Source organism: Emys orbicularis, chromosome 1, assembly GCF_028017835.1.
Source record: "Emys orbicularis isolate rEmyOrb1 chromosome 1, rEmyOrb1.hap1, whole genome shotgun sequence".
NCBI classification, from domain to species: Eukaryota; Metazoa; Chordata; order Testudines; family Emydidae; genus Emys; species Emys orbicularis.
Window position 1 is genome coordinate 356,302,073 of NC_088683.1, and position 17,856 is coordinate 356,319,928.

General features: G+C 49.6%; 1 protein-coding gene across 1 annotated transcript in view; it reads right to left on the reverse strand.

Moving 5' to 3' along the window:
* Positions 1–242: 242 nt before the first annotated feature.
* MOGAT2 (monoacylglycerol O-acyltransferase 2) overlaps positions 243–17,856 on the reverse strand; it is a 44,539-nt gene continuing 26,925 nt past the window's right edge. The window contains exons 3-6 of the mRNA XM_065414994.1: positions 6,338–6,542; positions 3,664–3,838; positions 2,810–3,009; positions 243–397 (exon numbers count right to left, since the gene is read on the reverse strand). Of these exons, the coding sequence (XP_065271066.1) occupies positions 243–397; positions 2,810–3,009; positions 3,664–3,838; positions 6,338–6,542 (735 nt within the window). The remainder of the gene's footprint in view (positions 398–2,809; positions 3,010–3,663; positions 3,839–6,337; positions 6,543–17,856) is intronic.

The window sequence follows — 17,856 nt, forward strand, 5'->3', positions numbered from 1 at the left end:
AAGTGTGGGAAACTGGAGAAAGTACCATACGGCACTAGTGTAAACTAGAGACGGGCCTAAATTCAAACTCTGGATTGAAACACACACAGACGTTGGGGAAACAGACCCCAAATCTGTAGCTGGCCCTTAGCTTTATAGAGGGCTGAACCCAAACCTTAGGTTCTGAAGGCTCCAGATGGTGGAGAAATGTGGAGCTGAACTTTCGGACCCATCCCCAGTATCAACAAATGGGGTGGCCTGGTTTATATAAATTCAAGATGCCTGTCCTCTGGGACATTGTATTTAGTTTTATGCGCCTCAAAGAGTTTGCACAGTTCCTCAATGTACGTCTGATGTAATCGATCGACTTCTTCTTGGGATGGGTTGTGCTTCTTCTCCACTTTAATTGGCTTCCCAACTGGAAAACAAACGCACAAACATTAGGAAAGACTACAGCCTATGAGCCGGGGTATCCAGATGCCACCCTCATTTTTAATGCCAAGCTCTGGCCCCTGGAGGCCCCAGGTTCAAGTATGCAATGTTCCAGTTGAACAGAATTGTAGTTAGGGATCAAGATGGAATATTGTATGCTGGGGACTTGTAGTTGGGAGGTGGTGGGCCTAGCTGATAGGGCATTGAACTACAACTCGGGAACTAGACCTGGGTTCTTGTTCTAGCTCTGCTGGGTAACCTTGGGCAAGTCTGCTCACCTCTCTGTGCCTCAGTTTTCCCCATCTGTAAAATGGGGATAATGATACTGACCTTCCTTTGTAAAGTGCTTTGAGATCTGTGGATGAAGAGTGCTAGCTAAGAGCTAGGTAACGTTATCTGTGGGCACCATGAGACGCAAAAACAGGCTGTCGCCATTTGAGAAAAATGAAATGTGGTGTTGGAGCTCCTGGCAGGCCGCTCACTGTCACTAGGATTTGGCACCTCTGGAGTAACCTCTTGTTTTAAAACACAGAGAAAAGATCTCAGTGAAGCCACAAGCTGCCCCTGGAATCTGGGCTCTCGCCCAGGGAAGAGCCGTGGGAGCACTGTGGCTATCACCCAAAAAGCCTCCCCCCTTAATCATAAGCTGGATTTATCTACAACACCATTCACAGAGCCCCAGGAGGAAGGTGTGGGGCCCGGGGAGCATGTCTACACTGCAAACACCTGCCACTGGCCTATGGCCACTGACTCAGCCTAGTGGGGCTCGGGTTGCAGGGCTAAAAAACTGCAGTTTAGGTGTATGGGATGAGGCTGCAGCCAGGACTTGGGACCTCACAACCAGGAGGTTCCCAGAGCCCCAGTTCCAGCCTGAGTTTGAATGTCTACCCTGCAATTTTATAGCCCTCCAGCTCCACCAGCCTGGGCCAGCAGCCGGTGTTTTATTGCAGTGTGGGCATATCCACAGAGGTCAAGATTTTCAAAATATACTTGTAATTTTGGTTGCTTCCATTTCTGGGAGCCCAACTGGAGACGCACCTTAAAGGATTCTGCTTTTCAGAAAGTGCTATCCGCCCACCCTCTGAAAACCTTCACAGGGTTTGAAACTGCTTTTGAAATGCCTCCAAGGTATTTTGGCTCCTAACTTCCATTACAATCAATGAAAGATGCGGACTGGGCCTAAGTGACTCTAGCAATGAGAACAAGTGCCCTCCCTCCCCAAGAAGCAATTGACAGTGGGACAGGCTGCCTCTTTATCAGGCAGGAAGGCCTTGGGGTTATCTGTCGTCCTTCTGAACTTCACTCTAATTGTGTTTGTCAGGCTGCAATGGGTTCCTATTGTTTTGGGTTGCTGTCCATCTGTCTAATTACAGGTCCTGAAGATGTGGGTGTGAGGGCGAGTAAAGCCATTGAGAGATCCAAACAAGCTGTAAAACAATTAGGAGTAATTGCAGGCTGTCAAACCCAATCAGCACTGTCAGCCTTGGCCTTTTCAAACAGCCTCTTTAATTAGACTAACAAATGCTGGCTGTGCTCAGTGGGTCAAATCCACTGTTGGTGAAAGCAGGTGCGATTCCACTGAAACCACTGAGCTCCACTGAAATCTAGCCACACACGGACTGGCGTGCTAGGAACTGCCTTTCTCTGCAGTTTGTTCACCGAGGCCCAGACCCTCAATGGTATTTAAGAGCCTATCTTCTACTGGGACTTTGGGGGGTATTTAACCAGCTCTTTCAGCTGCTGCTTCTCTAAACCTAGTACTGCTCCTTTTAAACACTCCTGTAAACTCTGTAGGGTTGCAGATTTGTTCAGTCTCTGATCTGCTTGTGGAACTGGCTGGAGGATGCAGAAACAATCAAATCTACTTAGTGTGATGCAAAGTCTCAGGTCAGAGCTGAACCAAAGCAACCTTGTCCCTATGTGTACCATAAATGGGTCTTCCTGTCAGCCCATCCCTATGCTGTAGCCCTGCCCATCCTTGCGGGAGGCAGCAGGTTTCTGAGTTCAGATGAATGGGGAAGTTCACACCTCTTGGAGCTATTGTTTCAGGCTGTCTGCAGACTCAGGCAGACATCAATTATACTTGGGTCACATTTTCAAGCTTTTCTTTGCATTCAGGAGCCGGTGCCCTATACATATGTCTGAAATGAGCCATGGCTTATTTGCTGCCAGCTTGCACAAACTCCATAACTCCACCCTGGAGCCAGGAGAAAGCAGGGGAAGGAATTGTATGTCTCTGAGTAACAACGCCCCTTGGGGCTGCTCTGGGGTTGATGTAGCATAAGCACTACCCCGGCACAGGGCTGTGGCCAAAGGCACCATCTTGTCCTAGATGGTGATGTGCCCTGTAACAATCTCCAAGCGCATTCGCAGCACCCAGTGACCAGGACAAACTTACCCACAGTGAAGATGGGCCGTCGATACGGGAGCAGCCCGAAGCTGTACTGGAACACGCCCCGGGCATGGAACAGGGGGAGGGAGATGCCCATGATTTGCTGAAGACGGTGCTGTGTCCGCCTCAGCCAGGAGCCCTTTGGGTTGTCGACCTGGTCAAAGAGCTCATTCTCCCCAAAGGAAAACACGGGGACGAGTGGAGCCCTGCGGAGGGAGAACGGGGACAGGGCAGGCAGCAGAAGCGCAGCAGGCCAGCAGATAGTGCACGGAAGAGGAGGCTCTTTCTGTGCATGGCCAGAAGCCAGCAGAGCTCTGCACTCAGCAAGAACTCGCGCTTTGCCATTGGGCAAGAGATAAGGCGGAGGCACCGCCGCCTGCCCCTCTGGGAGAGCAGTGTCTGCAGAGCCCACACTAGGGCTAATAGTGCCGGGGGAGTGGCGTGGCTCTGCTAGCCTAACCCCTGTACGTCCAAGGAGTCTCTGCCTTGCTCCGAGCAAGCAGGCTCCCCCTTGCCACGGATGGGCAGGGCTGTCGAGGGCGTGGTTTTATGAACACAGTGCTGGCCTTAAGCATAAGCAAAGCCAATGGCCACTTGCGCCAAAGCCCACTGAAGTAAATGGAGAGACTCCCACTGGTGTCAACAGGCTTTGGAGCCGGCCGTTAGAGGCACCCCATCCAGCGTCCGTCCTGGTGGTCTCCGGCCAGCCCCAGCTCTCTTTCCGGCTGTGGGACTGGCAGGGGAACGGCTCAGCCAGCAGGCCGGCCTCCCCTCCTCTGGCCGGGTGGCCTTGTTTCCCTGCCTCCCCTCCCGTCGCTGCGGTGTCGGCGTGAGGGCAGTGACAGGGATCACAGCATTACCCGTGCTCCATGGCCAGTCGAACGAACCCCTTGCGGTTTTTCAGCAGTAGGGTGAAGGCTCCAGGCCGCGCGTCTAGGGCCTCCTGGGCCCCTCCCACTGCTATGACCAGCACGTTCCCACCTCCCCACCTCCTCAGCACGTACGAAGCACTGTCTTTGTCGGATGGGACGAGACCTGGGAGGGGCAGAGACAAGAAGAGACGCTTGACACTAAGAGCCTCAATTACCATGGGCCAGTCATTCATACATCACTACTTGTACAGCTCCACTACGGTGCTTGAAGGTGCATCCTCCTCCTCTCTTCTATAGCGCCAGAAGTTGATCCAGCCCTTTCCAGCCCTTCAAACCCCAACTGGGGGACAGTCACAGGGTGCGCTGGTCCCTTTTAGGGAATCTGGGCTCAGCCTCACCCTGTGACAGTGACCCAATGTGTGGGGCCCATGCAGGAGATTGGACAAGCGTGGGATCTATCCCTCTCTCTGTAAGGTTGGGGTCAGGGTTCTGTATCACTGATGTCAATAATTTCTCTACAACAGACGCGTAGGCACCACATTTGCGTGGAATGTGGATGACTTTGGGGCTGAAATGAGTGGTGTCCCTCAAAATGAGCTCCCTTGGAGAGGTATCTGGTAGGTAAGGCCTGTTCCCTGCCTTGAAAAGTCTCCAGTCTAAACAAGACAAGGCAAAACAGAGGCAAGACCTATGGCCCCATTTCTGCAGAGGGCAGTCCGGGGTTACTAACGGGAAGCAGTAAGGGGAAGCCACTGCCTGGGGAGATGGGTTTTAAGGAGGGATTTGGAAGTGAGAGAAGGTGTTTGGCAGATGTGGTCAAAGAGACAGTTCCTGGTACAGGAGGCATCATGGTGGAAAACAATAGTACATATGTGATTGTTAGCATCCGGAGACCAGGCAGCGGCAGACAAAGGAATAGGCTAAAAAGCAGAACCGTAACTAGGGTGGCACGAACGGGACAGCCGCCCAGGGTGCAAAGCCGTGGGGGTGGAAAAATGAGGAAAAATCCCTAGTAGGGGGCGCAAATATGTTTGCTCGCCCCAGGTGCTAAAATGCCTAGTTACGGCTCTGCTAAAAAGACGCTATTGGGATAGCATGGGAGCTGTTGTTGCCTTTTGCCAACAGGCCAGTCCTGAACCATTCCATTCTCTCTCTGCCACTGACTCACAAAGAGACTTTGGGCAACTCACTTGGGCTGGGATTTTCGGAGTTAGGTGCCCAACTCAATGGAATATTACTGGGATTTGAGTGTCTAACTCTCACTGGCCCCTGTGGAAATCGTACCTAGTCTCCCCCTGGCTCAGTTTCCCCATCTCTTCCTTCGTAAAATGCCGTGCGTGCTCAACTGGAAAGTGCTATGTATCACGCTATGGCGTGGCTGCTCACTCAGTTCCCACCCCAAAGCCTTGTTGCTCTTTCTGCCAGCTCATGTGCAATGGGCACTTCCGGGTGCCAGGGGCACGGCCGAATCTGCTGCTCCAGCACTTCGAAAGTGCTGCTGCGGCTGGTGTAAAGGGTTTGGGCAAGCACCCAGGAACTGATCCCGCAAAGCACTTACACAGGTGCTGAACTTTGTGCGCAAATAGTGCCACTGACTTCAGTGAGACTATTCTTGTGGCTAGAGCAAAGCAGATGCTTCCGGCTTTACTGGACCGAGACCTAAAGCCTTGCTGCTGGTCATGAATAAACAGAAACAGGGGCAGCATTTTGGAGGAGGAAAGGACAGAGGTGGGTTGGCGTGCAGTTCCTATTGACATCAATGGGAGTTTGGCCACTGGCTTCAATGGGAGCAGGGTTGGGCTCCTATTGGTGACCTGGTGGGATGACAAACCCCATCTTCCCCTGAGGAGGCAATGCAAACGGTGCCAGCCCTGGTGAGCCCACTGGGTTTCTGCCTCCCTCTTATGTCTCTCTAAACAGTGGAGATGCAACTGTGACTCGGTCAGCAGGCTGAGAGCCAGGTGACCTGCATTCCATTCCGCCTCTGCCACTGACTCACCGAGGGACTTTGGGCAAGACACTTAGGCTGGGATTTTCAAAGGAACCTAAGAAACATCCACTGAATGTTACTGGGATTTGAGTCTCTAACTCTTGCTGGCTCCAGTGGAAATCGTACCTATTAGCTCCCTGACTCAGTTTCCCCATCTCTTCAATTACACTTAACCGCCTTCGGAAAGTGCTGGGCGTGATCAGATGGAAAGTGCTATGTATTATTTTCATCCGCTTATTTTTTCTCACTGCCTGTTCCTTCCCCAGTCTCCAGCATTCTATCTGTGCCCGTGGGAACGTCTACACTGCAAAACCAGGCAGTGAGTCTCAGAGCCCAGTTTAACTGATGGGCTTGCAAGGCTCATGCTGCAGGGCTAAAAACAGACCCTCCCCCCTCCCCAGTTAAACCAAGGAAGTAGGGGGAGGAGAGAAGGAAGGACAGGGCATTAAAGGGCTGATTGTACCTGTTCAAAGCTTTTTTTCCTGTGTTCCCTCCACTCCTTGGCTGCATACTTGCTTATGGCAAAGAACATAGGAACCCAAACCACTAATAGGCTCCCCAGTGTGACTCTTCCAAAATCTCCAGCTTTTCACGCGGTCCCAGAGGGCCGAGCTCCTATCTGTCATTAGCACTGCCCCTCATACTCTGCCCCCATGCTACAGCCCTGCTTACCTCCACTCAGCAGGTAGTCCCTGAAGAAGGGGACTCTGAACCAGAGTGTCAGCATCATCATGTGAGGGGTCAACCCCGGGAACAGCTGCGAAAACCCCGTTGCCTCGGTGCAGAAATTGAGGAAGGCACCGGCCACCAGGACCCCGTGGGGATGGAAGCCGACCACGTAGTTCTTACTTGGATCCAGCTCTGCCGTTTTCACCAGCTGGAGACACAATAACCGATGAGGAGATATAACACAGACAGAGTTGGGAGTTTGTAACGAATCCTAGAGCTGCCGCCGAAGCCTGGCTGGGCATTCGCCTTAGAGAACAGTCATGATTTTTCTTTGTGTGTGGCTATCTCCCTCCCTCTAGGGGGCGCTAACAGTGAGTGCTCCTTACCCTCCGACTCTCACAGAGACTAGAGATACTCAAAAATTTTCCTCCCTTCCCCCCAATTTTTTTTTTTTTTTAATTTTTCATGGCAAATGCCCTTTTAACCAAAATGGGAGATTTCCACCCACTGTTTTCATTTTGGTCACTATCTTTCAATTTCTGAGGAAAATTTCAAGCCAAAATCTTTGGAAGCTTTTGGAAACATTTCATTTGGGGGGGTGTGGCTGGGGGCGGGGGGAGGGCTCTCTACTGTGTCTCTCGCTTTTTAAACATCCCCTTCCTTTTCTAGTGGGAAAGTTTAAACATTGAGAGACTGTTTTTCCCTCTCCCGCGCCCCCCATTTTTTTTTTCAACCAGCACTAGCAGGGACCGCAGCTGTGCCTGGCTCCTGTGGCGAAAACAAAGTGTGCAAGGAAGGCTCCTTGGCCCAGATCCTCAAAGGAATTTGTGCACAATAGGCCTGTAGCCTCAGAAGTATGTCAGCACTCACGCCCATTGAAATCAGTGGGTGCTAGGCACCTAGATACCTTTGAGGATCTGGGTCCTTGTGTCCTACCCCCAGCGGCGTGGCGCTCCTGCTCTGCCTTTAAGGCAAAGGCCCTCTGGGGTAAGGCTATGAGAGAACAAAGGATTGTGGGTACAATTTGAATTCCTAGCAACACCTCAGCCTGCCTGACTTTCTCCTGCAGGTGTAGGGGAGCTCTCAAATCTGAGAAGGAAGAAAATGGTTTAATATGCTGGAAGAAGGCTGAAAAAGAGCCACTGACCCCAGCAAGGGGCGCTCAGCTGCATCTGGGCTAAAAGCACACTCTCTGCAGCCTTGTCTGCATTGAGAATTGGAAGTAATTCTCCCACTGGTGCTTAGGGTGACCAGACAGCAAGTGTGAAAAATCAGGACGGGGGTGGGGGGTAATAGGAACCTATATAAGAAAAAGCCCCAAACATCGGGACTGTCCCTATAAAATCAGGACATCTGGTCACCCTACTGGTGCTAGAGCACCAGCACAAGCAGCTTTTCTAGGGGGAGTGACCATGGGAGAAGCAGTGCAGACCAGGTGCAAGGGTAATCCATGCCTGCTTGGTGTGGTGCTCTGGCCCCCTCTAGTAGCAGCTACACCATCAGAGAGCGGTGAGCCTGCTACACGCTTGGCTAAGAGGTGTGTGTGTCTTTTAGCTCATGCAGTAGTGGCTCATGGATTAAGCTCCAGGGGTCCTAGGTTTGATCCCAGCTGATCACAACCAGGGTGTCTTGGTGTTACACAGGCATAGCTTATCATAGTGTTCTTTGCAGGTTCTGAGAAGGGCTTCCCCCTTTGTTGGGCTGGCTTACGGGTAAATGTCACACAGTGTTTAACTTTTAGGGGGCGGATCCGGAGTCCCCCCCGTCCTTTCACCTGCTGGGACAGTTTCAGGGACAGGGGCATCTGCCCCTTTAAGGGCATCTCTCTCCCACTTCATTGATGTGATCATCAGCAGGTGACAGGAGCCACTGGACTAGTTTGGTTACAGCCCAGCTCAGCTATTCAGTCCCTACCAGCTGGGACAGTGGGTCTGCCCCTTTAAGGACATTCTCCCCTGCCCTCCCTATCACTGCTAGAGCCCCCAACTATCTGGAGCTGGCCTGGGTTTGATAGCCATCGGGATGCGCTGCAAGGGCTGGCTTTTCTCCCAGGCTTTACAGGAGGAGGGTGTGTGTCAGGGATGTACGTGTTTAGCTGGAGAATTGGGGGTGGGAGGTATGTTTTTATCTGGAGACTGCGGGAGAAGCAGATGCATTTCATAGGATATGAGACATGATAGTGCAGTTCAGGATGCCTGGACTGTGCCTTGGGCACTCGGCTGACTTGCCTGACCCATTTGAGAACGTGGGCACTTCCAGCCCGAGTTAGACTTGACCAAGGGTCTGTCTACACTGCAATTAGACACCCGCGGCTGGGCCGTGCCAACGGATTCGGGCTTGTGGAGTTAAGGAGTAGTTTAATTGCAGTGTAGCTGTACAGGATCCTAGAGCCTGGGCTCTAGCGCGAGCCCAAATGTCTACACCACAGTTAAGCAGCCCCTTAGTCCGAGCCCCGCAATCCCGGGGCAGCCGGCACGTGGGGTTTTAATGGCAGTGTAGACAAACCCTCAGTGACCTGGAGACAAAAGTTCCTGCCACCCTGCTCCCAGTTCCCTGAGTCATCCAGTCCCACTCCCACAGTTAGCTTTACTTACGGCCCAGCTTCAGGAGTGAAGAAGCGTGTTGTAGAGGACTCTCTGTGTGCCTGGCTGCTGCACTAAGATAGGAGCGGAACAAAATCTACCAGGAAAAGCCCCCAGGGAAAGAAACGCCTCAGGAACTGACACACCACTGCAGGCGGCACAGCAGGAGGAGTGAGTCTGTAATAGGCACTCAGGGCAGGGTAGAGGCCTTGTCAATGAGCTGAGGGAGGCTGGGAGCAGGGTTCTGCACCAGCTGGGCAAGCTCACTCCACAGGGGTTATTCTCAGGGGTCCAGTTCCACTCAGCATAAAGCCCTTTTCACCCCCAGAGCAGCTTAAAGGGCCTTTTGCCTAAGAGAGAATCAGGCCCACAAGCATTATCCACTCTGCTGCCTCTGAGTACATCAGTCCACTCCGTGGTGCTATTCTAGTGGCAGGGCAGCTAATTAATTCTCCTGGAGAAAGCCAGAAGCAGCAGCAGGTAGGTCATAAGAGGTATTTTTTATGCTGTGGCTAATTTTCCATCGGTCCCGGAGCATTATTGACAGTGCACATGTACCCAGTCACGCGCCATCTCCTAACGAGGTGAGGTTGTGAACAAAAAGTCCCTTTGCTGCCGAGCACAGGCGCTGAGCAAGCAAAGGGATCCGATTGCTGATTTCACTCAGTAGCCAGGGACATTGCCATGATTCACTCAGTCTCAGGCAGCCTAGATTTGTTTTCTGTAAGTAACGTACATTTATATAAGGCCTTTCCTCCTCCCCAAGTAGTTCATAAACTAGATCTAAGGGTTTGGGGCATCACTGAAATGTAATCACCTCTGGGGCGGAGGGATACTCAGGAGCTGTTTAATGGGCCACGGCAACACTCAAGAACAGCTTAGGAGAGGAAATGAAGACTATTTCCCCTGACTCTGAAGGGGAATATTGGAGGTAGGTAAGTTGTAGCCAAGGGAGGTATTGTGGTCTAGTAGTTAGAACAGAGGACTGGGACATCTGGTTTGTAATCCTGGCTGTACCACAGACTTTCAGAAGACTTCACCATTTGGATGGCCATAGGCATCACAATAAGAGCTGAGGTTTTTTTGAAAATCTGTCCTTTTATCTAGGTCAGGGGTAAGCAACCTATGGCACGTGTGCCGAAGGCGGCACGTGAGCTGATTTTCAGTGGCACTCACACTGCCCGGGTCCTGGCCACCAGTCCAGGGGGGCTCTGCATTTTAATTTAATTTTAAATGAAGCCTCTTAAACATTTTAAAAACCTTATTTACTTTACATACAACAATAGTTTAGTTATAGATTATAGACTTATAGAAAGAGACCTTCTAAAAACGTTAAAATGTATTACTGGCACGCGAAACCTTAAATTAGGGTGAATAAATGAAGACTCGGCACACCACTTCTGAAAGGCTGCTGACCCCTGATCTAGGTGCTTAGGCGGATGCTGAGCTCTTAAAAATCTGACCCTTTGTGGGTGCTGAGCACTTGCAAATCTGGTCCTGGGTGACCTTGGTCTGCCCCCTCTAATAATGGGAGATGACTCCAAATCAAAATCTCAACTCCACACACTCCTGGACGTTAGCTGCTCACAATCTGAATATTGCAACCTATATCCATCGCTCATAACACTGGCCGAGCTCACAGGGGTGAGACATGGGACCAGAACTTCTTGACAACCAGGAACAAATGTCTCAAATTGCGCACCCAAAAATGGAGGCACACAAAGTTAGTGAGCATTTCTGAAAAGTTGGCTGGAAGCAATTTGTCCATGGCCTCGCAGAGCATCCATAGCCTAGCTAGGATTTGAACCCAGCTCTCCTGAGGTGAGGTGAGGCCAGTCCCTTAACTAACACTCTGTTCTTATAAGCACTATTGCCTCTGTTTGCTTGGGTGCCTCATTAACCCATATGCTACAAAATGAACATTTTTGAAAATGTCATGCAAGGAGAACTAATTTTTATCACAGACCATAAGGGAAGGAAGGACAGTGAGACACAGGGCACAGTTCCTGGAAGGAGATCCAATTTAGACAAGCCGATGATGGGGAATGCAAATCTCAAAGAGAACTATTCAATGGGAAGGAGACAGCTGGGAAGCAGGAATGCTGAAAAACAAACCTAGATGTGATAGCGTAAAGCATAATTTTGGATGCTGTTGGGCTTTAGGAGACCTGGTTTGATTCCCAGCTCTGCCACGGGCTCCCTGTGTGTCCTTGGGCAAGTCATTTAACCTCTCTGTGCCTCAGTTTCCCATCTGTAAAATGGGTAGACAACCCCCCCCACACACACTTTGTCTCTCTTGTCTATTTAGAAAGTAAACTCTTCAGGGCAAGGGCTGTGTGTGTGCGTGTTTGTATGTGCAATGAGGCCCTGACCTGTTTGGGGCCTTGAGGTGCTATTGATATACAAATCATAATATAAATAGAGACGCCACAGCTGAAGGAAAGTCCTGCTCCCGTCATCCTTGGGGACACCATCCCTTGGACAGTACATTCAGTACTAGGTACCACCACAGCAAAAGGATACTGACAAAATCGGATATAATTAGGGGGCTGGGGGGGGATCAATAAGGAAAGATTAACATCTTGATATTTTGGCTGAAGGACCAGAGGAGGATGTTGTTATTTAGAAACATTTCATGGGTGCAAACACAAAGGGTGGAATCCTGCCCTTCTGGGGAGTTTTGTCATTGCTTCAATAGGCTCAGGATTTCACCCCAGTGATGGAAAGGAGTAGGGCTGATGGTGGGCCAAGGACATGCATTCTGTAGGCTGAAGAGTGGGAGGACTCACACCAGCTGTCTGCTCCTCTGGCGTTTGTGGCTCCAGGGGAGCCCTCCCCCGATCACCACCCAGAAAGAAGGCTGTGTCCGCAAGAAAAGCCCCTGGTGGCCGCATTTGAGAAACGCTGCATTAGACTGTGGAACAGTTGAGCGGTTCTCAACCTTTTCCATTCTGAGATACCCTCCCCTGGCTCCTCTTTGCAATACGAGCAATCAGAACCCCAAGAATAGTCCATTTGTGCCTCCTAAGACTGGACACAACACAAATAGACACTAGAGGGAACAAACCCGCAGCGGCCAGAAGCATGGACTAGATAAAACCGAACAGTCCTTTTCCATCCCTGATTTCCACAAATCCTGATTCCCGTGCAATTAATTTATCACTGGTTGCACAGCGTTCTCATTATGGCTCGTTGCTTATCACTCTCCTGCAATGCTTTCCTTTTAGGTTTCCCCGTGATTTATTATACTTTTATAGCATGTCTGTGTTTAGCCACTGCATTTAGAATTGCGCTATCTGTTGCCGTATCATTTGTTTTCTTTGCAGGTTCCTTCTGGCAGGAGCTGAACCAGAATGAAAATCCTGGTGTTTTATAATCCTAGCAGCTGGAACATCTGTTCCCAATGTAGGTTTCCTCATGGAGGGCCAGATCCACTCCCCAGTGCGTTAACCTCTCCCAATCTGGTTCCATAATTCCGCAGACCGGGGAACGCAAACTTGCAGATCTTGGTTCTGCCATGGCAGGCCTGGCTAGGCTGCCTCAGCATGTCCAGGGCTCTGGGTGAGCGGCACACCCTGACCTGTACACAGTATCAACTTTAGGCCTTTGTGGTTGCAAAAGGACCATGCTTCCACAGAGCTGATATTGCATCACCCTAATCTGACCCACAGCTGCACATTCACTAACGCATGGGTAAACCGTCTTCCCCTCTGCCCCATCTACTACTCTGCCAGCCCAGAGAATTCCAAATCAGCCTCCCTGTTATGGTTGCACATAGACTTGTATGTCCCAGTAGCCTCAGAAGTGGCTAATGGGTATGAGTGCAAAGGCTGCTGGGACTTAAATGTTGGCAACCGGCTGACACACCAGAGGGATGGTAAAGTGGAGTCAGCTGACCAGAGAAGCCAAGAAGACCCCACATTCTGCATGGGTCAGTTCTGCAGTCTCATGTATATCGTTTCATCGGCTGTTCCCTTGTTCACGTAGAGCAGCGGTTCTCAACCCACGGGCTGCATGCAGCCCAATTAGCACACAGCTGTGGCCCAGCTCAGCTGTGTGCTAAAGGCCAGCCCGTGTGCCGGGGTCTGCCAGGTTCCCGGCTGCCCGGCACGGAGGGGTCCAGGCTGCCCTGCCACCCAGTGCGACGGGGTCGGGGCCCCAGGTCTGGGACAGCCGTGTGGCGGGGATCCAGGGTTGGGGCAGCCGGCTGGCCCTGGGAGCTTCAAGGTCCGGGGCAGCCGTGCTGCCCTGCCACCCGGCCCCTGCAACACATTGTGGCTGAATATGTGGCCTACAATGTGTAATAAATTGAGAACTACTGGCATAGAGCTTGGGGAGGAAGGGTGGCTTTGGTGTTAGGGCACCAGCCTGAGACTCAGGAGACCTGTGTTCAATTCCTTACTCTGTCACAGACAAATTGTGTGACTTTGGTCACATCACCGCCTCCATTCCCAAGCTTTTGTTGATATGTTGTGGGTGAAAAGGAAATTCCTGTCTTGCCTATTTAGATTATAAGCACTGGGGGCAGGGATGTTTCTTACTCTGTGTGTGTACAGCAGCTAGCACACTGGGGCGCTGACATTGGTTCCGAGTCTGGGCATTGCTGTAATAACAATAAGCAATTCTGCACATAGTGGATGCGTGAGCAACTTTTTCACATGCAACTCAAGCATCCACAGCCAGAGATTGCATCTAGATCACTGAATAAGCCAGCTGCTTACATTCACACCAAGTCTGCTCCTTTTCAGACTGGTTTGATTAGTGATGTGCATACTGCAAGCTCAGGTAAGGGTAGCCATGCTTTCTTAGGTACTTATTTGACCCCTATTACCACAGTATCTGAGCATCTCACTCTCTTTAATGGATGTAGCTTCATAACACCCTGTGAGGTAGGGCAATGCATTATCCCCATTATACAGATGGGGAGCTGAGGCACAGAGACTTGCCTGAGGTAACCCAGAATGTTTGTGGCAGAACATAGATTTGAATTGAGGTCTCCCAGGTGCTATGCTAGCACCCTAACCACTGGACGATTCTTCTACTCTACTCTCTCTTTTGTTAAGGGAACTCTTAGACACAATAACTAGCTCCTTCATGCCTGAATATTTTCTTTTTAATGTTTAGACATTCCCATTTTCCATCTTTGTCAAAGTTCAATCTCTTACCGGACTAGTGGTCAAGTTTGGGTCATGGTCCCAATATGCACATACTGGGAAGGGAGTTAATCTCTTACATTGCATGGCCTAATTGATATGCAATACAGTCTTGTCTTATAGGCCTTTTGGGGTGGGAGAAAGGTGGGGACCTCTTCTCTTGCTGACTGGCTGGCTTGTTTGTTTGCTTTTAAAGTGGGGTGGGATTTGCTCTTGATCTGTTCTTTTCGGATGAGTTGTGCCTTTAATAATTGTCAGAGCACCCAGAGTCTAGGGCAGGTGCGTCCATGTAGCTAAATCTAAATAAAGTGAGCTCCTGCCCTGCAGTCCATCCCCAGTCCATTTCCCATTCCAGAAAAACAACAACCTGCAAAAGAAAATTGTCAATGGGAAACAATCCTGTCTGAATGTGCCTGCCTCTTGCATCCAACAGATCTGAGGGACTCCAAGCCAATGGCAGGAGATCCAGATGCCTAAAAACCCACCTCGGCTGTGATCGTGTTAGATTTTCCAAGCTGAGCAGTGCTGGGTCTCAGATTAACATTGCCGCCAGCTGTATTTGCAGAACCAGAGGAATTCAAGGTCAAAGGACAGGCTAGTTCATCTCCTTGCAATGAGAGATTGTTCCCTACAAAAGTATTCCCCGGCGCTTTTTTCAGTGTAATTTTAAATTACTCTGTTTACTGGGCTTTATCCTCTTTCCTTGGAAGATTTTTTCCACAGCCCAGTGGACCTTGCTGTTAGGAGATTATGAGATCATCTTACACTTTCCTGGGCTAAATTTCATCCTATTACATTTTGGACCCAGCCCCTTTTGCTCTTTCCCCAAATACTACTATAAGCCACTGGGTAGAGCAGTAGTTCTCAACCCATGGCCTGCGGGCCGCTTGTGGCCCTCAGCACACAGCCGTGGCCCATGTGACACCCTCCAGTTCAAGTCCATGTCCCTTTCTTCAGGGCTGGTTTTCTTAATAAAGAGAAGATGCAAAATCCTTTACATGACACACAACACTGGGTAATAGAGGCCTGGTCACTTCTGCAAGCTGGGAAGGGACAGGATACAGCTCACCCAAATCACATTGGCTTGTCCATTTTCACTCTGCTCTTCTCCTTAGCCAATACATAAGTGTGGAGATAGAATCCCCCTCCCCTCCATGCACAAGGACCAGGGGAACACAGCACAGGCCAGCGAGGTAAGAGCACTGACCCTGGTATTGTCTGCACCAGCCGGCAGAGTGCAGTGGAGTACACACACTGTGCCCTATAAAAAGGCACAGCAAGGGTTTCCTGAGTGCCCGCACGCACGCCCGGAAACATTGCATTGGCCTTGGCTACAATGCTCTTAGGAGTGGCCACTCCTCACCCTTTGTGGTTGTCAAATGCAAGCTCATTAGCTCTTTGTTTTGTTCTCCTGAGCCTGAGCTGGACGAGCTTGGTGTTTGCCAGCCAATCGTTGCCCTTTATACTACTACACCTTTTAACCTTCAGTCCTAGGCAGAAAGGCCCTGTAGCCTCAGCTAAAGGAGGGAAAACAATGTTTTCTCTCTGGGTGGCGAGCCCACACGGAGAAGGAGGACTGTTAATATTTCACACAGCACACTTGTCCAAGCTGCGTTTGTGTTATGTTTCCATTATTCAAATGGGGACCTGGCTGTAGGCCACAGTCCTTCTTCCTGCTCTGCTCCAGTAAACAACTAGACAACAGCAAACCTTCTTTCTTCCCCATCCACTTCCTCCCTCCCTGGGCCACTGCTCTCTGCTGCTTTGTGAGCCCATGTGGAGTCCCCTCAGGCCCACACACCCCGCATCCCAGGGCAGCTCCTGAACACTACCGGCGCTGAAAAGTTGGGTGTCTTGAGCTGGTCCCCTAAACCCACGTTGAGACTCCTAAGCAGAGCTGGCCTGATGTTCCGAGGTGCTGAGCATACGCACCTCCCAGCGACTTCCTGGCAGAAGACATCCCTCCTTGCATGGCCTACCTGGGAGTACGGCCTGGTGTGTAATGCAGGCCTTGCTCTTGGGATATTAACCCCTATGTGCGAGTGGGTGGGCAAGGAGAGGAGTCATGGCTCTCTCCCGCCCATGCACTGGCCAGGTACAAATGGAGCAGTGTTATTATTTGTATTGTGGTAGCACCTCAGAGCCTGAGTCGTGGACCTGGACCCCACTGTGCTAGGCACGGTACAAACACAGAACAAAAAGCCCCTGCCTCAAAGATCCTAAGCGGCACCCTTTCAAAGGCTGTGGTAACTTACTTCCAACCCACCTGAACAAGAGGGGAGATGGGAGGAATCGTGACTTGTCACAACAGCTTCCTGGGGCTGAGCCATTACACACTGCCTGTTAATAAGGGCTGTGCTTAAAGGCTCAAGCTAGCCCTTCACTTAGATCTCATAGATGTGCCATTGACTTGCCAAGCCTGCTCCCGGGTTGTTGCATCATACACTTATGCTCCTATGGTGTATCCGTATGAACAGGAAGCTCAAAGAAGGACAGAGTTGCTGACCAGGGTGAGATAAAGCTGATAAAGCTGTTGTGCTTCCATCCAGTCGGAACAGTGCTGGGCTTTTCAAGATCGTGGTTTGGAGGTTTCACTGCCATTGGTATTTCCGAGCATTTGGGTGAACTAGCAGGGGCAGCTGCAGTATCAGACAATAATGACGCAAGATTGAATTCCAGACTGGTTTGTCTCCTTTCAGTCTCACTGAGTTATCTCGTAGGTTATTCAAGGAAATTTGGGGTGGGCAGGGGAGAACATATGACCTATGTACAGCATGAAGAGTTACATAAAAGGTGGTTTCAAAACAAGCAGGAATCACTTAGCAGTATCAGCATCAGCGTTCTTGCCGCACCATCAGGTGCATAAGGCTTAAGTCAGTAACCAACGAATAAATGCAAGAACCGCGTGCCATATACAGTACGATATGATAAATGGGCATATAAATCAATACACATCAAGTCACAAGCCTTCGAATCCGGGCACAGGGTTGAAGTTGCAGTATAATGAGGCTCATCTTGATATTTCACTTCTCTATTCTATTATGGTAGTACCTAGAAAGATGCTTCGGTCCTGAACTAATGATTACAGCTAAATGATCACAACATGAGAAACCAGGCTGATCAGACTTGTACAGAGAAGCAAAATCTACACTTTGCAGTGAAAAGCAGAGCTGGTTGAAATACTGGATTTCTGTTCCATGGCAAATGCCGACACAAAAAAATTTTTTTTGTTCAAGATTGGAACAAAAAGTTGACATTTCAAAATGTCCCCAAAAGTGAAATTTCAGAATAAAAAATTTATTTCAGGTCAGCTGTAACATTTCATTTCAATAGAATTGAATATTGATTTTTGACTCTTTTTGTCCATTATATTTGTATTTTATTTTATATTCATTTTTACTTTATTTTTCTATTTTTTTTAATAATTTGAAATGAGGGTTTAATTATTTTAAAATTATAATATGAACATAAAATAATAATTTGTGTTTGGTAATCCAACTGGTAAGTAGTTTGGTAACTGATATTGTAATTTGCATAACATAAAATGGTATAATAAAATAATATAAAAATAAAATAAAAAATATAAAATAAAACAGATTTCTAAATGAGAAGTCAATTTCAAAATGAAAAATTGAAATGCTCTGATAAGGTTGAAATGGACGGTCTCAACCACATTGAAATGTTTCATTTTTTCCTTTTTTTTCCAAAAAGAAATGTTATTGAAATCGACACGTTCCCATGGAACATTTAGGTTTTTTTAATTGGATTTGTGATTGAAAATGTTCCA